The sequence below is a fragment of the Lates calcarifer genome, linkage group LG17 (assembly GCF_001640805.2).
Source record: "Lates calcarifer isolate ASB-BC8 linkage group LG17, TLL_Latcal_v3, whole genome shotgun sequence".
Taxonomy (NCBI): Eukaryota; Metazoa; Chordata; class Actinopteri; family Centropomidae; genus Lates; species Lates calcarifer.
In genome coordinates this window covers 2,946,813-2,967,979 of record NC_066849.1, presented here as the reverse complement: position 1 = coordinate 2,967,979, position 21,167 = coordinate 2,946,813, and the positions used below count along the sequence as shown (strand labels likewise).

Below are 21,167 nucleotides of genomic sequence, written 5' to 3'. Positions count from 1 at the left end.
AAGCTGCCGTTGTGTCCCACACTTGGGCTGCTGTTAGAGTTTGCTGTTGTTACTTTTAATAACTGTGACAGTATCTCTGAATCCCACCAGTGAGGCTGGTTCTCTGGCAGGGGAAATTCATGTATTCAGCCCCACGCTCCATTATATATCGCTTACGTCTTTGCTGCAAATTAAGCATTTTACAGGACATCTATTAGCATTTCCTGTTTTATCACTAGTGAGTAGCGACCATACATCAGCCTGGCAACGAATGGTTGAAGATCGCTGCCAGCTCTGTGATTTGTTTGCCTTGCCATGTAGCCTGAAAGTATCAGCATATATTTAGATTTCTAAATGCCCTGCTAACGTAACTTAGCAGATGTTGGGGAGTCATATGGATGTTGGTGTAACAGAGACCCCCTCAGGTATTCTCATTATTCTACTACTGAGCAGATGGCAGGGAAACTTACCACACTTACCATTATCCATCATACATATTCTGCTCCCAATTTACATAGGCGGTGCTTCACAGGAGCTCCTACAGGGAGCGTACCTAGCTCCAGGATTGCACCGCAGCTCCACCTGAGGCTTAGGAAGACAGTCTGAGATGTCACTGCCACTACACTTCAAACTCAAATATGCTAATAGTTATACAGAGGACCTCCAATGGGTGGATCCCAGTTGTATATTTTGAATTGTGGAGAAGAAAAATCTGCATCTTGATGATTTTTAAATAGTTTTATTTCAATCAGGAAATGTTTCGCTAAGAAACAGCTCTAATAATATGGTAGAATAATGGCTTTCAGGAGGATTAGACAATATGTCATTCACAGCCATTTCAAAATGCATGAGACTTTCAACCACAATTTAGTTTCAGTTTTATCAGTTTTATCTTTGATCATTTATAGGCCCTGAAAACCTGTTTTCTCAATCAGCTGCTTGCTTGAGAGATAGGATTCCACTGATCTACAGGTGGTGGTAACTTGTCCAGAAACACAACAATGTGCCAACAAAGCCAGGCACAGACTGCTAATAAACACAAATGGCTGTAAATGACATCTGTTAGAGCTCAAGGATACTCACAATGAGTAACACTGAACGTAAACAGAAACTTTGTGCATCAACAAGAAAACTCCACAGGGCACCTTTAATGTTCTGAAAATACTTAGAAACCAGGTTTTCAGCGGCTTTACAGCTGTTCAGTGTGAAATGTGTTGGTCACTTGACTAGTTATATTTCTGAGCAATTAACAGGTTTAAATGGGCATAGTTTACAGAGTTGGTGAAAGTTTTAAGTCAAAATGAATTCATAGCAGTGAAGCTGAATTTGCAGTCATGAACATCTTGTTTAACTCTGGATTGATTTTAAGCTGCTCACAATAAAACACTGTGGCATTCTTAAGTATGTACACACGTTCCTTATTATGTGTGTCACACATGTCTACATCCAGGCAGATGATTTGCACAGCACTGTTCATACTTTACTTCCCCATGGAGTTTTTTTTTTTTTTTCTTTACCCCTCCTCCTCCTCCTCCTCCTCCTCTCTTCCCTCTGAATGGCTCTCAGTAGCGGAGGGGAGCAGCGGCAGTGAGGCAGCACTGGGCCTGAAGGGCACTTTTCAGGCTGGCCAGACACACTCGGGCCTTGCTGCTTGGCTGCGCAACATGGGTCACCGCCTTACATTAGGAGGACCCTGCCAAAGTCAGCCAAGCGGAGCCCGGCAACATACCTGAAAACGAATGAACAAAGTCAATGTACCACTGCCTATAGCAACAAAACAAGCAGGAGATTCAGTTTATACTATAATGAATGATATCAGAAAGGTGTTTTTCATTATCTGTCTCATCAGTGGATGGTTGTCCTGCTATAAATAATTCTAATAATTTTAACAAATGTAAGGCCCAGCCAATAGTTTTCACTGGTGTACCTTATATCATAGGACAACATGGAAATGAAGTGGTTTCCTGTGGGGCCGGTGGGGGCTCTTGCTGAGGTCAGAGGGGGAGACTAAAGCAGACCTCTTGTGTCAGCCACTGTTATTTATTTGGAGTTCAGGCTCTATCCATCACAGCGTTGCCACTCCGTACCGTCTCCCTGCTTGTGGAACAGCAGCCACATCTCCCAGCTTCCACTCTGCATCCCACCCTTACAGTTCAATGATCGACGTTTCATGAGAGGCACCTCAAGGTGGGGCTAAATGGTCTTATATTCCCAATCATGTCGCGTAGGCGGAGTCTGACTCTCATGCTCTTTGCTATGCTGCCGCCTGCCCAGCCTGTACTGTACATGACAAAAGCAAGAGGATGGAGTGAGTGAAATAAATCCACACTTCTTATTTCTCACAGCCACTATTTTGTAAATTGGCAGGAGGAGGTGGTTTTGGATCACTGCGCAACATTACAAGAAAACGTGTCCTAGTTCATGGTAGTAGTAGAAACCAGCAGCCTATCTCTTTCCACGCACACCCTATTCCAGTGAAGGCAGCAGCAGTTCAGATCAGATTTCACATTCAGCTCCAACCAGCTGAGAGAGACACAGCCAGAGAGCGGGAGGGCTCGTTTCTCCGCTTTCCCCCTCCGATACCCCCTCTCTCTGTTCGGCGAGCGCCAGAGAATACATCTGCGAGGACTCACCGGGTGCGTGGCGCAAATATTAAAGCACCACCGGGATATTTTTTCCCCCTCCTTTTTTTTCTTTTATGTATTTTTGCAGGATTTCAGCGCCACAGAGAATTAGATAGAGGGAAGAAGAGATGGACGAGCAGCCGAGGTTGATGCACTCTCACACGGGGGTAGGCATGGCAGGGCACCCCGGCCTGCCGCAGCATATGCAGGAAGGCACCGGAGGAACGGACGGCGACGGCAGAAAACAGGACATTGGAGACATTTTACAGCAAATTATGACCATCACAGATCAAAGTCTGGATGAAGCCCAAGCCAGGTAAAGATATGCTCCAATTCAGCCTCTTCTTCCACTGAGGCGGTGGCAGCGGCAAACTAGATTTTTAAAAAATTCAAAGAAGAGGAAAGAGAAATGAAAAATATTGAAAAATTCTCAATTTACAATTCAGCGCAGTGTAGACGGAGCTTTAGTTTCAAAGGTATTTCACTTCCTTGTGCAAAAGCCGACAAAACAGTGGAAAACAACGATTTTTCTCCACATTTAAATAACTCGACCACCGCGCTCCTAAAGAGAAAATAAAAGTGAATGAATGTGGTGTTTATTACTGTGACATGCCATGATAGTATTTTCAAAACACTTTACACCTTACTAAAGGTGCATTTATTGATCCACGCAAATAGAACTGCAGGGCTGTTTTATTTTATTTTATTTTTTAATAAATATCAAATGTAATTACTGAGGAACAGTTCTGCTCACAGCTTCTTAACACCGTGGTGGGCAAACGCAATGCAACTTTCTTACTTGTGATACATAATTCAAGATTTCATCCATCTTGTGTAATCCACATTAAATTCAGTGAAGCTGCAAGTGAGTAACAGAAATTCTACATATGAATGTGTTTTTGTTTCATAGTGGTAGTTGGTCAGAAAACTCAAAAATATTGTGATCACAGAACAATACTAATAAAGCTAAATAAAATGTTATTTTGTATACAGGTAAATGGATATAGGTCACAGCAATGAAGCTGGAGCACATGAGTTCATATGCAGGTGTTATTATCTGTTTGAAAAGAATTATATTGTTTGTCCCTGTGGCTGCTCTGTAGCTTTAATCTAAAAGATAAAAATATAAATGTTGACAGGCAGCTGTGATGTCCAGTGATTTAGAGGTGGAATAAGTTTTAGATATAATACATGTCTCTGTGGTTTGCTCATGAAGCCACTTCTCTGTTTCAGGAAACACGCTCTGAACTGTCACAGAATGAAGCCAGCTCTTTTCAATGTCTTGTGCGAAATCAAAGAAAAAACAGGTAAGTTCACATTAATTCTGCACTCTACTGAGAGACAACCTAAACACACAACACTGCATTGCTTTTGTCTTCATACTGTCTATAAGGAATACTGAAAGTCTCTTTAATCCAGTTAAATGAATACAATAGTGCACGCAGTATTTTTAATAATGGAACATGTAGAAAAAATAAACCCACAGAGGCACAGTACCAGCTCTGTGTGGGCTGTTCTATCATCAGAGGGTAATTTGCTATTCAGCCTGGAAATTCAGATTGGAGAACCTGATGTTGGATATTCAGTCACAACACAATTCACCATATAAATTTCATTGACATGTAAGACATGTGTTTCCTCATGTAGCTGTAAAGTCTGAGTGTTTTAACTATTTCACAATAGGAACTGTGGACAATTACCTCGAGCAGTCCTTATCAATTATTGTGTCAAAATATGAATGAGCTTTTTTGATGCTATTGTGGAATAATAGAGAGTATTGAGCAAAATTGTCACAAGCACGTTGATGTCTCCCCTTGTGAGTTAACTGTCAAGTCTGGTGAATACGTCTCTTTCTATTCTGTATTGTGTCTCTCTATTAAAGCAGTTGAGAGAGAGCATGTCAGCAGAATAATTGCTAGGAGAGAAATAACGTAACATAGGAGGCGTAAGTCATGTTTCCAAATCATTTTCCCTGTGACATTTTTGAAATTGGCACAGATAGAATTCAGTGCACTTCAGACTGATAGCGTGCATCTCATCTTTTATTTTCCTGTCTTTAGACTGATGCGCTATAGGAGTCTTCAGAACTTATACTGTTGAGATATTAACTTGCCAGTTTACTGCGAGAGGCGGCACTTTCTGTGTGTTTCATACTCATTAGTGCATAAAATCAAACAGAATGGATAGAGGATGAAGAAGATATTGTTTTTATTGTCTCCAAAGTTGCACTTGCTCATACTTGACCTTTGTGGCGGTGATGACTGGCGCTGTTTATGTTATTTCTCGTTTGTGCGATCCCACCCTCGCCTGGTGCTTTCATAGATGTTTTCATTGAGGTTTTCATTGAAGTTCACCTAAGTGCCTACCCCCAAGCCCAACAATTTATCTTGAATCGGCCAGTGCCTCAGGAGAGAGCAGGGGGCCTTTTGAAGCCTGCTGGCTTGCTCTTCTTTTTTGTTGTCTTGGTAGGTTTTTTGGAAGGGGAGTGACACAGTTATGCATAGTGTTTTACTCCCTGGCGCTTCTCGGAGTTCATCCAAAGTTCGGCTCTGCTGAGAGTACAAAGTAACTTGGACCTCTTCCTGCCTGCACACCCATTCTTTTCTCTTTCAGCTGGCAACCTATAAATACAAGGTGCAGCTTATGGAGCTTCACACGAGAGATTTGGTGCTTGTCTTGTCTTTGTAGACTTTCATTTTATCCAGTTTGCTTTGTTGCCAGTTTTCAAAAGAAAACTTTCACAATTACAATTTACACTGTTTCACTAATTCAGGTTTAAATCAGGTAATACTTCTTTCTGTCATATCAGTTTAAAATTGGCTAAATGACTAAATGAAACATATTTTATACACACACACACACACACATCACTATATATCTATATATATATATATATATATATATATATATATATTTCTTTGTCATCATGATTACTACAGTTAAGAGCAGTCACACTTCAAATATTATTTCACCTTCATCAGTGTCAACACTCAAGCAGTGCTGTCAGATTTAGTGTAAAGAAAACATGGAGTGTTAAAAAGATATCAAGTCTGATGAAAAAACTTAATTTCACTTGCACGGAAAAAAAAGTTATTTACATCACTATGCTTTGTTATAAACACTCATCAAACACAGAGGACTTGACTTGGGCTTGGTAATTAGTATACACTATACTTTAAATAATATTTTACCGGGCTGGTGTGTTGAGAACATTGTAAAGTTCATTTCCACGGGCAAATCAGTCGAGATTTAAATTTTGTCCATGTTATTTATTAGGAAAGGTCGCAGCTTGTTGCTCCCTTTGGTGGTTCAGTCTCCTTTTGAAATTGAATTAAACCATATACTTGAAGTGACTGAGAACAGTTGTAAAATGTTTGAGACTTAAAAAAAAAAAAAATACTGTAATTAAGTTTTCTTAATTTATAGAAATTAAATCATAGTATTGACGGTTAGTACAAAGAAAAGAAAGTGGCTATCTGAGTTTTCTAATTTTGCAAAATTCTAGGTATCATAATTGTAGCTTTGGAGTTGGCACTGTGTTGGCTTTCAATTTTTCTCTGTCTATGCGTGCTTTACATTAAGGCTGTGATTGAGGGCTCAAAATAGAGGAATAAATGGTACAATTTTCTTTGAAATGGCTTACAGCTGATTATACATTTTTACAGATTATACACCACATTAGTTGTAAGCACTATACCATTTCACAAATGCAGCACTAAAACTGATGTCACGTAAGAAACCAACCTGAAATGACTGTTTGTCTCCTCTCTGCCAAAATTTCCCAGTTTCACTTTTTAAAATTTCAGAGTGTGTATCTCGGCAGAATCCAGCAGCTTTGGTGATTTCTCAAAGCTGCAGTAGAGCCACTGTAACTTTGTCCCCAGGACCCTCTGAGCACAGAGACAGAATGTATCCACAGAGCTGCTGTTTGCTTGTGTATATTTTCCATCCCTGGCTGTCCCAGGAGCAGCTGACAGCACCTGCAGGACACAATGCCAGTGTTGATCTAGGGCCTGAACTTCTGACCTACTCTGTGTATTTTTACTGGGATGAAATGAGGGATGGGCAACAGAAAGATTGTGCAGTATAAACAAGCACAATAGTGCAGCAACACCAGGGAGGAAAAGAGAGAAGGAAGGAACACTTTATTTAAACCAATGCCTCGTTTTTTTTTTCCTTTCTTTTTTGACAAACATCGGCTTCGTCTTTAGTTTCATTCCAGGCATATTTGGGTTGTCTCTTTTTACTTCAAAGGAATGCTGTTTTGCAGACACTGTGCATGACTGTGTGTGTGCGTGTGTGTGTGTGGCACAACACATTCTTAAGAGGAGACGAAGCATGAAATATATAAAACATATTAATTATACTACTCGTATGTGTCCAAAATGTGGAGCAAAGGTAAAAACAGCAGGGTTTGTCTGTGTTAGTGTTCGTCGTAGTAACAGTGGTGTGCTCAGTTAGGAGAGATTCTCACAGAGACTTTCCAAAAATATATCCAAACAATTTGACTCCACCGCTATTGGACCATGAAACTTTAACCTTTCACTAACTGAATTCTTGAAGTTAACAGGCAGATAAATATGGAGATATCAAGTAATACAACACAGCTCAATCCCAATATGATTTTTTTAAATGAATGTACTCTGTATTTATGTATGTTACTTATATTTTTAAGGTGGAGTGTGTTCTCTGGGTCTTCACCATCACTTTTTTTATGATTGATGAAAAGGACTCTTTAGATAAGCAAATGCTTGACAAACTGATTTGGAAAATGAGTTGCCTTGACCTCTGTAAACACTTCACCAACATCATAAATCTCCAGCAGTGTCAAACAAAACCACTCCTTGACTGAACTGCTCAGTAAATGCGCTGCTCTGACTTGCTTTTTAATTTTTTTCCTCTCAACCTCAACAAAAGGCCAGCTTTCTTGTGGCCTGTGTTTGTATAGTGTAAGGTTTCAAGCCTAGGGGATCCTCCATTTATAAAAATGACTAGCCGAGTGATGTAATGTTATTTTTTGAAGGGTGAAAATAGGGTGTTTTACAGAGGGCAGCCGAGCAGTGTTTGACAGGATGAAATGAGCCAGAGGTCTGATTATGGAAGGTGCATGGAAGCCTACACTACATTGACTTGTCAGTCCATTCAGTTGCTTGGCATCTGCCTATTTGTATTACAGAGGCTGATCTCAGCTCAGCCCTGCGCGTCACTGTGTAAACACTTTGGAGCAGCCTTCATGGTGATCAGGTACAATTTCAACATGCAAACATAATAAGGTCTGGTGCCGTGCTGAAACAGTTCCATTAACTGATTAGATGATTGACAGCAAATGTCAAGTGTCGGCAACAGTTCTGATAAGTGATGAATCTTTGACTTTTCCATCTTCTTTGTAAACTGAACATCTTTTGTTGGTTAGACAGAACTAGAGCTGCAACTGAAAAAATATTTTCTCTATTGATTAACCTGCCAAGTATTTTCTTGACTAATCAATTCCTGAATTTGTCCAACCAACAGACCAAAAATCAATAATATTCATTTTACTATAATGCAAGACCAAGCACCATCTTCTCACCATTCAAAATTTGCCATTTTTGCTTTAAAATTGACTTTAACAATGAGTTTATTTTAAAAATAGTTGCCATGTAATTTTCTGTCATGACTTATTAACTGACTTATCATTGCAGTTATAGACAAAACAAGACATTTAAAGACAAGAAAATGGTGTCCACCCTGGCAAACTGTAATTGGAATTTACAGTTTACAAACTAAGCAATTAACTGACCATTAGAAAAAATATTCAACTGATTCATCAGTATAGAAAATAATGTAGGGCTGCACCTAACAATTTTTTTCTGTATGTATTATCTACCAAATATTTTCTCAGTTAACTGATTGTTTGTTTCCTAAAGTGTCAAATACTCGTGAAAAATCTGTAAAATTTCCAAGGTAATGTCTCAGATTTCCTGTTTTGTCAAACCAAGTCTAAAAAACCCCAAATTCAGTTTATTAATCATATAAGAGACAGAAAAGCAGCAAATCCTCATATTTGAGAAGCTGGAACTGGGGAATGTTACTTCATTTATTATTGTACAGTTGCTGATTAATTTGAATGAATTCTTTCAGTACAATAATTGATCAATCAACTAATCTTTAGTTGTAGTCTTAACCTGGTGGTACAGAACAAAAGGAGTTTCTTTCATATTTTCAGGTGAGCCAGTGGTTGCATCTCAACTTGGTGTAACCACTAAAAAGGTAGTAACAGTGTGTGTAACCTTCTCTGTATTACATGTCGATGTCGATATCTGCTCTGATAGCGAGCATCGTGTCATGGGGCTGTGCCTCCCCTCTCGTGCGTGTCTCTCGGCGGACACAGAGTCGACTCAGATACGTGCAGCTTTTGTCTCTTATCCTTCCTCCTCAGTGCTGATACAGCAGCATTTAGGGAGAGAGAAATGCCAAGCTCGCCGCCACAGCTGTTTCCCCAGTCTCTCTGCTTAATCATCCACTGAGAGAGAGGAAGAACTGAAGTCTAATTCTGCTCTGAGGAAGTACACAACTGGAGGAAAATGTGTTTTGATTAACCAGTTTAAGACATGCACTGACTTTTTTTTTTTTTTTTTGCTTTATTTGATGCAGAATCATAATCACAGAATCATCAGTGAGTGACAGCATTGTAAATGGTGTGTTAATACCATTACAGTATAGAACAATGTGGTTACATTATACATTATGCAAATTGTCAGTCGCCTAATTGATACATGTTAATCATATTAAGGGGCTTAATTATAGAAATCTTACTGTGCTGAGATTTGGTAATTAACACCGACATCACATGTAGAAGGAAAGTAATCTATTTTTTTTTCCAGGACAAGTTTCTTTACTCTGATAATCTCCACTTATCTGTGTGAAAAAGAAGTACCAGCACTATATCGCTTTTGTATTTTTAACTATATATATTTTGAGAATTTCCCAAACTGATGAATGATTTTTTTCCTCTCTTCTGAAGGCCACTAGAATGCAGTTTGTAGAAAAATTACATTCAGCTGAGATCAGCCCTGCCAGTGTGGCGATTATAGAATGAAGGCGAGATCCAAGCAGACTTGTAAAAGAGCGCGGGCCTCAATCTTTTACCTGAATGTCGACTCCTGTGCTCAATGCTGAGAAACGATTGCTTAAATATCACTGTTCTGCCATTTGCCGCGTTCAAGGCTCTCTTTGCAATCTCAGTCCCTGCAGGTTTGGTCGGCCTTTTTTATACCAGCTACCTTAATATGTTACGAATTTAATCAAGTCTGCAAATTTGTTATGCACGTTAAATTGAACATGCAATGGCACATTTGAATGTGGTTGCCATACCAACCCCCCAGGAGTTCATTTTCCATAATGTAGTGTTTGGAATCTCATTTCCTCCACTCTCCCCTGCTGCTACTTGCAGACGCCACCTCCAGGCTTCCACTGTATGTTCACTATGAAAGAGGCTCAGCTGCCACAGCTTTCAAACACTGGAGGGAGGGAGAAAGAAAAGAGAGAGGGAGAGAGAGGCCTCTCTCCACGTAGTGGAAATGACACAAATTAATATACACTACTTAAACCAGACCAAGATTAATGGTTCCCTTTCGCTGCAGCTTAGTCCCACTGTCAGTTGCCGGGTGCTCGTTGGACAAAATCAACACTAATCAACATTTATTCCACTTTTGCCCTGGGCTCTCAGGAGTCTGGCAGGACTGCGTGCCCCCCCTCCACTACCCCCTCCCTTCCCTCCCGGCAACCCCCCCCCCCATCCCTTCGTCCGTCTCGCTACGCTTTTCACCTCTCATCCAGCTCCTCCATACATCACCCTCCTCACACCGCTCGGCTCCTCAGAGGAGAGTGCGCCCCCTCCTATCAGGCCACATTAGAGTCATGATAGATTTTCTCTTTTCATTTGCATCTGATATTTAACACAGCAAAGCAGTTGCTCTGTCACTTTACTGTACAAGTGTGTGTGTGTGTGGGTATGTATGAGTATGTGCACACAGGTTTTTGTCCGTCGTAGTTTTTGAAGCAGTCATTCCAGTCAGTAATCTTATCTGCACTCAGTTGCCACTGCATTATGGGAAACAGGATATGCATTCACTGTTCAGTTCAGAGTGTGTGTGTCAGGTAGTGTATTTATACACACTTCATTTTCTGGAAAGGAGCATTTTAGATTTCCCCCCACGGGGAAACTGAGCTCCCAGGTCCTGCTGCAAGACAAAGTTTCCACATGAGTGTCCTCTGACCAACTGTATGATTTATCCTAAAATTACACAATGCTCAATCCCAGTCCAGATCAGAGCTACTGTATGTATCCCACAGTCTCTTTTGATTTCAGTGAGTGGCAGTAGTGGAATGCACAGATCTGCTGACTCCTCTCTCAGCTTCTTCACAGAGCAACATTAAGCATCCCGCAAAGGCTCATAATTGGCCGAGCTAATGCAGCCCACAGTTCCACTGCTGCTACTCATCTCTTTGTCATTCCACCAGCCCCAATAAAAACATGCTCAGAGGGACAATTATTAAGAAATATATCTAAAATGAAACAGTGAATACAGTATATCCTAACTGTAAATGTACAGTAGATGTAGATTGCACCATTCTTATAGAACGAACATCTGCGATACTGAGTCACATCTTGTCATTCCCGTCATTGCTCGAACTTTGAAGTGTATTAGTATTTATTATTATTATTCATTCACCCTGTCTGGTTGTGGTTTGCTTTGTTTGTCATATCCTGTGATTAAAGATTTTGTGCTGATATGCAAATAATGAATTAAAGCAAATTGAGATGCTGCCTGTGTTGCAAACAACACATTTCTAGATATCATACACAATAACCAAAGACTAGTACTGTACCTTATAATATCCCTAACATTCATCAGTAAATTCTTCCAGTGAGTGGCACTGTCCCCTTAAATCACTCTTGCAGGAAAATACTAGTACATTTTTTGCAAAAACAAAAAACCCTTTATTCTTATTCCCTTTATTTCTGGAGCACATGGAGCTTTATTCTGTGGTTGCAACATGTCATGTATACAGTATATACATCATCATAATCCATCACAACAAACTGAACACTTAAGAGTTTATTTTTAGAAGTAATTTCTTGTGCTTAGCTTAGGGGGATCTGTGCTCTTAGCTTGTCACTCAAGCGAGACAGTGGCAGCAACGGGTGTGAACATTCGAATAAATTCAGACAAATTACATGAGCTGTGATTGTTTTTTTAAGTGACACCCCTAAAAAAAAGTGACCCTCTCTTTTATGTTTTTTGGATCATGGCTTCTGCAGTTTATTTTTACATACTTTCAGACTTTCATTCATCTAGCTATTGTCTTACTCACTTGTTCCTATTTAGGGAGCTGGATGTGCTGGATCTATTCCCAGCATGCATTGGGTTGAAGCCAGGGAAACACCCTGAACTGGCAAACAGTCCATCACAGCAGTTCAGATTTTATTAACGTCCAGTAATCTGAGGTGGAATCCTTCCTCAGATTTAGAGTTCGTGCTTTATTCCCCTGCAAAGATGAAATTGTGCAAACAGCTGATGCCTCTTTTCCTACTTTGCCAAGATATTCAGCGCAGAGTTGTCCATCTTGTAGGATTGCATGGCCAGAGGCATTGTCATGGAACCAACTGGCCTCATTGAAGTGACACCGAGTGCTTTGTCAGCTTTGTGTCTCAGGTGCCAACCTGCGCTTCCCAAAATAAACTGTCATGCAATGTGGCAGGACAGAAAAATGTAGAAGGAGCATGTTGGGGCCCTGCTCCCCCCCTGAAAGGAAACAAATGTTCCATAACAGAAATGTATTGTGGTTTTGGACGACTTCCCAGTGTCGACACCAGCGACATGGTGGGGAACTTAAAGCGTGGAGTGTGATCGTCTGCAGCATCAGCAGGGGTCACAGCAGGTGGGATCACAGACACAAAACTTGGAGTTTCTCTGCATTGATGTAGCTTTTTATTTATTTTTAAGTGACTTTATTTCACTGTGGACCTGTTAGATGTTGACAGCTCTTTGTTATTTGCAGACATCCTCCTCCAGAAATAGCTTATGCTTACTGTAGTTAGCTCCTCTTCCTGTTTTATAAATGGTCTGTCATTTTCTCTCTGCGGTGCAACATTACACCAGGAGAGCAAACAGAGGATGTGCTCTTGGTTGAAGTCACTTTCAGACTGATGTCAAGGAGGGTGTGGAAAGTCATATGCAGTGGTTCCTTACCGACCTCCATACTGTAACCACTGGCTGTATCTGCCCTGTTGGATTTGGCCCTGAGCGTGTGATTCCTGTTAGATCTCAGTATGGCCTGTGTGCTCTATAGCTGCCATGACATTTTTATGACTAGTGGACTGAAGTAAAGGTGGGAGTCGCAAAGGCTTGAAATGGAAGTTCAGTCCTCACCTCCATAATGAGGAACCAGTGGCTAATCATGCAGACACAGGGCAGGATTCTGTAGCCTGACAGCAGGAGAGGTATAATGATGTTTCACTAAACATGAACTGCAGAGCTGGGTTGTGATTTGAGCAGTGTTTGAGCCAGGATTGCCTAGGAGGTGGTGAAATGGGCCCATTAATACTTTTACAGGGGGTCACAATCCAAGTAGGAAAATAAAAAATATTGTTGAAATAGTGTACCCAAAAAATGTTAAAATGATATGACAGCTGACATTAGACATAATGCACTGAATTAGACTAACTGGTCTCATTTTCAATAACAACAAAAAAATTAGAATTTTTGGGAAAGTTTGAAATTACATGGAAAAAACATGAAATATGACATACAAGAAAGAACATTTCACCAGGGGTGTGCCACTGACAAATATTTTGTTCAGTATTTTTGCTTGAAGTCAGCTTCATAGAGCTTGAAAATTCACCTGTATCTGGAATACAAAACCAATTTACAGTCATTCACATTAGTGTTAATATCTACATTACTGGTACATTGTTGTTTTTTTTTTTTTTTTATCAATTCCATTACTTCAAATTACTGGTGACTGCTATGTAACTTAGTTATCTGCTTATGATGACAATGATCTGGTAAGTCATGTCTGATAATTAAAGCAAAATCACAGCACAGATCATTTAAATTAACATGAGATGAAAATGAATCCTCTCAATGCCCCTCTTTAGCTTCTGTGCTAATGTTAGCTAACACTATAATTTCACCAACAGGACCCTGTTCAGCCCTTAATGTCTAGAGGTAATTATACTCACGGATGGTGTATTTTATTTCTGTCTATTTAGTATCCGCTAGCATTAGTTGTCAGCCAGTACTCCACTGCTATTTCGATGTGCAACGTGCTAACTTTAGTTTGTTGACCAACAGACTCTAGCATCTTATTTCCCTTGGTAAAAAGTGCTACTAATATGTAGCACAACAAAAGTAGCTAATTTAGGCTATTTAATGGGACTGCAAGGTTAGCGCCAGGTTGAATAATACATGAAGGAGACCCACGTCAGAACAAGGACTGTATTATAGTGCAGCATAACTGAATGTTGCAGCATAACCAAATGTTGATGCGACTTAAAAAATGAGAAGCCTGCAAACAGTGTTGATCTCATCTTTGATTGTATGGACAAAGGGAGGTTGTAATGATAGTATATTTGGGTTGGTCTCAGTATGGCTGGCTTTGAATCAAACCCTGTAATACTAGTATTGATGAAACGATTAGGCAAAAAAAAAGAAGAGAGGATTAATTAATCATTCAGTCACTTATCAGACAAAAAATACCGGACAAACATAAGAATTTTCTGCTGTCCTGTGTTTAATGTGAACATTACAAGATAAACAATATGAATCACCACTGGCTTTTGGAAATTGTGATTGGCACTTTTAACTATTTAACACTTTTTAGACCAATTGATTAATCAGTTAATCAAAAATAATAATAATCAAGAGATTAATTGACAATCAAGTAATAATTTCTTGCAGTTCTAAAAGCCACTTGGCCACCCTGTCGTTGCTATTGCTGCTGATAAATTCACATTGCTCCTGCGTCTGCTGTAAAGAGATTGTGTTGATAAGTTAATATTCTGACAACAGAGATGAGATAAAGAGGTTTTAGGAGTTTGGAGGATAGCGTAACCTTGATAAAACGCTCATCTCAGTGACATTGATTTTCACCATCCATCTTCATCTGATATGAAGTATGCAAATGGTGGCATCGGTTGGGAGTGGAGTACAGTGCTGTTAAATGGGCCATTTCAAATGTTCTTTGTACCATGCTGACTTCCAAAAAAATTCACTGTCAGCCAGCTCGGCACATGCTGAAGTCTTTTTGGAAACACTTTTCTACCTTTATCTTATATCTTCTTCTATTTTATCCACTTCTATCCACCCTCTCTTTTTTCTTCCCCTCTCCAGCTTTTCCCTGCCATCTCCTTGTATGCCATACAAATTAGGTATATACTGACAGTGTCAGAATGGCTACTCATGAAATATTAACAGCTTGTAGAGAATTTTACATTGCTACATTTCTCTTCATTTTAACTATGTCAGCACAGGCTGTGGAACATTTATTTGTGTGAGTTCAGCAAGGCTATTACCCTACCAGTTTTTTCCATGTTGTAGATGATATCCATCAGCCCTCTTTCCACGTGCATGTAGTCTACCTCACCTCACATATCCTATCCTTGCAAATGGCAGGGGGGGATATTCTGTTGTACTCATTTGTACCTACCACATCCTGGTAGATGATCTCCGGGTACAATATCCTGGAAGTAACAAGGTGTTTATTGGCTTATGAAGTTGAAGAAGAAGAAGAAGAAAAGACCAAAACACTTTGCATTAGACAATATATGGATAGTTGTTAAAATACAGTACCTGGGTGGAAGGTAAAACCTTAACTGACTGTGATTAGTGCAATTACAAGTTGCCTAGGACTCCTGAACATAAATGAGAATCTGTGAGAGGCATCATGCTTTTCTTGTTTGATTTTAAGAAGATTGATTTTGCTTCTATTTATTTTTTATGTCACGTTCACGACTGTGAATGCATTCAGCTCAGTGGGCGGGGATGGCCTCTCTCTCTCTCTGCCTTTTTGTTGGATGGCCCCTGTAAAGATGGAGCTGTCAATCATCCGCAGACTTCCCGAGTCCTGAAAGGCAGCATCAGTTCTCAGTGAGGGACTAGAACAATGACTTTTGTTGTCACATGTGCATTTCTGTAGAGCATTCTCTGGACAATGTGTTATCCTTTAATTAAATTCCATCCTTTCAGGCTGAATGAAGCTAAAGGGAGCCAAACAGATGATAGTTCAAATAATTGATTTGGGTTAAAAGCTTCAAATAATTTCAGTTTGTCACAACAGTGTTATTTTCACAGTTTTATGCATCATTTTCATCAGACATAGCATTAAACTCACCAAAAGAGTTGCTTAGATTTGTTACATTGCTACAAGACAGTCCAATGGGGCAAGAAAGGAGCACTTGGGTGTTTTGTCTAGTTGTAAACAAGCCATTAGGTTAACCAAATTATCTAAACCAGTCTAACTGAATTATCCTTTAAGGTTGAAATCCTAGAGAGGCCACAAAAAAAAAACAAAAAAAAAAAAAAAACAATGCAGACGGATAAAAAGAACGAGACAGAAACGGACTCTTTTTTGTAAATCCAGCAAATTAAGTACCTGACAAATCAAGGTTCTTCCTCTCGTTGCTGTAGAAATCATAAAATTTCAGTATTGCCATAAAGCACGTCTGCTCATTTATTTGCAACATTGCCCCCAGTGGTCTAATATACGAGGGGCCCTAATCACAAGATAAATCAGGGGTCTAACCATTGGTATTAGACCACTGGTATAAACTGTATATAGCAAAACTTGTGAAGGTTGACAAATTTGTATCATTTGATAGTGCTGCATATATCGTCTGATACTGAGACAGTCGTGTAAAACAAGGTAAATCGTCTCACTTACAGTTATAAAGATGCAGGTGTAAATATGCTTTCTGTGATTGCTTTGTCGCTGAAAAAAATAAATAGGGAAAATTAGTTAATGAGGTGTATCCTCCTCTCTTATCATATGTGGCTGGGGCTTCCTCTCCTCTTGACTAATGATGATGTGTGGCACAGGTATCTGTCAGCAAGGCATGATTAATTAAAAGGAAAACTAGGCCAATTTGTCATGTTGTTCTAACTGTGGTCAGAGAGCAAGGCGAGTCGCTGTGCTCATACCTCCACACATTCCACTCTACCTAGACATCCATGCAGCTATTTGTGAGAGGTCTCATCAGCTCTGGGGGAGCTTTTATCAGCATCTCTCTACTCAGACAGACACAGACCTGATAACAATTAGGAGGCGTCTGCTTTGGAACGGGGCTCAGAAATATGAGTGCGCCAAGCAAGGTTGACATAATGAACAGTCTCAGCACAGACACACACTCTTTTGTCTGCTGAGTTTGAGGGCTTAGAGAAGCATGGTGCCTTTTACCACTAACATACAGTTGAAGCTGCATTAGATTTTCTGTGTTTGTGTTTTGGAAGTCCATCCATGCAACAGTGATTAGCATTGTTGAGAGGCCAGTGGCTCACAGCGTAGCTTTCAGTGCACGCTGACTGAGGCTTCTCAGCTGCCAGCTGTGAGTCTCACTACGGGCCCACTGAAGAGAGCAGAAGTCTTGTTTGTGTTGGACTGCAGGGTTGCTCCCAGCGTGCAGCCTGGCCCTTGTCAGCGGCCCTGTCATATCTGTCTCGGGCCTGTCCCGACAGCCAACCCGGACTCCCACGTCACAAAGGCGGGCTCGTCCTAGGAGAGACAGGTGTCAGCAACCCCCCACCCCTCATCCCCCACCCCACACTCCATTCAGGCAGATGCCTGCTGCGATGGAGCCACATATTTGAAGCTGAGCAACTTGGAAGGAAGGGTCATCTCTGCCACCCATTCTCAGCCACCATATCACAAGAGACCGGAGCTTCATCAGCGTGTGAGAGCGCTCATGTCAGATATGGAGCATCCACCAGAGGAGACTGTCCCAGTCCAAGAGCATTACAGACTGGGGCTGCGTCCTTACTGACTGACACACTGACTGACAGCTTTATTGTGTCCTTTGAGAAACAGGGATGAAAGGCTCTCATGAAGAGGCCTTACAAACACAAACCATACTCAGTTGCGCTCGGGAAGAATTACTTGTTCCTTTGTATGCATTGTTGTTTCTTTGTATAGAGTCCACGTCTTTTAGCTGACAACACTCTTTTTCTAATTGTACAAAAGCAGCAATGAAGGGATCTGACTTGTTATATTCTGGCTGCAAAGCTTCAGACCCAAGGACTCATGCATCAGGAATTTCATGAGGATGTTTGCCTCTTTTTCTGTGTAATTCCTCTGAAAATTGTTCTGCTCTTATTTGAGACAGATGCAGTGTAATGGTACTAAAGTTGTTTCTGCTACTGGCATTTTTTTCATATGGTGGGTGGGGGGTACTCATGCTGGGCCAAGCTACAGTATGAGCAAGCATGACCATTCATGCCGTGCTTCAGTTCATCCCTTACACTGACTATTTTTTTTTTAATCCAAACAAACAAGCAAAAAACTAAAATATTTCAAATATGAATATTTTGTTGAGTGGACCAATTTTTATTGAGCCATAGCATGGACTCTCTCAGTGACAAATATATTACATTGCATTTCCTAAAGCTCCTTCACAATAAAAGTTTCCCAGTGGTTTGTCATTTGAGCTTTTAAGTGAGCCTGTGTAACATTTGCTTAACAGTAGCCACTCAGAAGAACACAGAAGTGACAATGGATATTGGTGAAGGCTAAAACATATTGTAACAGTAGCACAAGCAGAGAAGATTAATAAAGTTAATGAACTGGGTAATAGCTGTAACACTGAAAAAACACTAGCTAAAAAAACATTAGCTAGCACTAGCAACTGTACTGTAAGGCCTACCCAAGGTCCACAGTAAGAGGGACCTGTGTTAATTATCAGTCAGGGTGTGTCATTTGTAAATGGAGGAAGAATGCATTATTTCTTCTTCCAACAGTCACGCTAATCATGATCGTGATTTAACGCAACAGTCACACCTCAGAAATAGCTGTTTGATATCGATTGGATGTACGTAGGCTGTATGCAGGAACATGGTAGTGGAATAAAAATACAAACCATATGGTTACAAGTTCCAAAAATGCTGATAGCTACACCTAGCTACACATTAGCAAGGCATTCGAAAACAATGCTTTGTCTTTGCACAGCTGCCACTGTTGGGCCAATGTAATGCCAAATATATGCTGTGAGCAAAAGTTGGGTGTTGGAATATGAGGCACTGAACACCACTTGTAAAACCAGTTTAAGTAAAGCTCAAGCTGCAAATTTTCTTTCCATTTATGACTAGAGAGATGCTAAAGTTCCATCAGTTTAGAGGCAAATTTATCCATGTTCCGCTACCGTTCTACCTGCCAGTGCATGACATTTTTATTCAAAGAAATGACATGAAATAGTGAAAGCCAAATGACTAATGTACCCTTTTCTCTCTCACGGCCTTGTGTCTTTATACTCTGTGGCTAGCATCCCTATTTTCCCTCCTGTGTTATTTTTGTAGTCATCTAAATTGATCCATGGTGAAGCCAGACAAAGATTGCTGTATATTTAATGTCTTTCAGCAGCCACATTAAGAGTGCAGTTTGTATGGAGGGGGGGCTGTGACATTAATAATTTAATTGCAGTCATGTATCTGAATGCTGCAGGAGCGCCAAGTGATGGATATTTTTAATGATATGAAGAGTGAAGCCCAGAAAGATCAATGCCAGCACGTACACACACAAACACACTTACTCAACCACACACACCACACACACACACACACTGTGTCTGTCAGTGTGAATCTGAGGTCCTGGTGAGGATGATTGTTCTCCCACACTAATATTGTTTTGGTCCATAAGCCGTCTGGTCTGATCTTACGGGCTGAAGGTCCCCGGCCCAAATGACTCTGTCCCCTTTGCTGGTGCTGTCAGAACTGACAGTCCTCATGTTTATTTCATTTTGCGTCTGGGCTGTCTCGTTTCCCTATCCTCCAATGTCATTAACGCTCCGAGCCAGGACCCTGCAGTGGCGCGGCTAATGAATTCCTCTGCGGCTCCTCACTCCCCACCTAGTTACCCCAGCTCAAGGTGTCAAATTAAAACAGCCTGGGAAAAGAGAGAGAGGAACAGCTCTTGTATGTATGTGTGTATGTTTGTTTCATGTCCCCCTGTTGCATTATTTATTTTGTTTGGAACAGTGATTTGTTTAAAGTGTTGATTTCCTGACCATTGAGAACAAATGAACAAAATGAACTTTGAATTTTTTCTCTTATAAAATTAGTCAACAACAAACACCTCTCTGCTGTAGAAATGAGTTTGATCCTGTAAAACAAGAGCTGCGTCTGATGCTGACATGCTGCTTTAACCTTCCTTTTGGTTTATGATTGGTGTGATTATTGTTCGTTACTTGATGAAGAATTGTTGCTTTTAACATTTGGGATCTCCAGGATAATTTGGGGAATGAAATCAGCAGCAGCGAGGATGCCTGGGTGACTGCTAATTGTGCTTATTTAGTTGTCATTGTGATAAGCGTAACGAGGCCAGACGTGTTATTGAGCTGTGAGGCTGCAGTGGGAAAGCACTTTTCTTACATTCACACCACATTGATAGAACATTGGAGCACATATAGTATGCATGCTTTTGTTACAATAGCACTCTTTGGGTTGCACCCATCTTTTTTGGCTCTACTTGATGATATAGGGTGCAATGTGTGTACGAGAGTTAAGTGAGGCTGGAGCTGTGTTATACAGTTATGTCCATTTCCCAGTTGAGACCTTTCAGAAGTGACCACAGTGCCTCTGCTGCTGCTGGAGTGTCAGAGGAGCAGGCCTCCCTGTGTGGCTCACTCTCTTTCTCTGACAGCACCGGAAGATGGAAAATGGTGTCAATCAATTCATCAGAGCAACACGGGTGGCTGTGCAGCGAGAGAGCTGGGGGCGTGGTAATGGCAGCATGCAGGAGGAGCGCAGCACATGATTATGGCTCCCTGCTGCAAGTATTTCCCCTCACTGCTCTAGCTGATGCTGCAGTGCCTTAATGGACTGACTGACTGTACACCCGCCAGTCCACAGCTACAAAAGATTCCTGTAGAATATCCTTAGGGGACCACAATGGCACATTGTTGTCTTGTGGGAGTGTCTGAAGGCCCTGCTCTCCAGCCTCTCTGCATGCTCCACAGTCACTGCTGTGGTTTGGACCACCTTGGCACTCAAAAGTCCACGGCTTGTTAGACTAAAAGAATGTGCTGCGTTAATTAAAGATGTGTAAATATGCTTGAATGGGCTGCATTTTCACATTAGGAGAGATTTGCAGAATCTGAGCTGTAATATATTTTAATTAAGGATTAATTAAAAAATAATGGGGATTTTATTTTGCCTGGCAGACTAGGTTTGGACATGATTCTGGCGTCTGCTGTGAGCTCATCAGTGGAATATTGAGCACCTCGCCTGCACAGGGAGACTCTCAAGGTCTCTTGAAAACAAAAGCTCTGCCCTCACAGCTTTGAAAAAAAGAAGAAAAAAGAAAACAGACATTTAC

The 21,167-nt window shown here is 40.7% G+C and overlaps 1 protein-coding gene across 2 annotated transcripts in view; it reads left to right on the top strand.

Annotated features, from left to right (window-relative positions):
* Nucleotides 1–1,963: 1,963 nt before the first annotated feature.
* Nucleotides 1,964–21,167, top strand: part of LOC108878920 (pre-B-cell leukemia transcription factor 1) — a 57,884-nt gene continuing 38,680 nt past the window's right edge. The window contains exons 1-2 of one of the 2 annotated variants that reach the window (XM_018669962.2): nucleotides 1,964–2,919; nucleotides 3,837–3,910. In XM_018669962.2, coding sequence (XP_018525478.1) covers nucleotides 2,732–2,919; nucleotides 3,837–3,910 — 262 coding nt within the window. In that variant the 5' untranslated portion in view covers nucleotides 1,964–2,731. The remainder of the gene's footprint in view (nucleotides 2,920–3,836; nucleotides 3,911–21,167) is intronic. The other variant, XM_018669960.2, reaches the window with a different exon arrangement.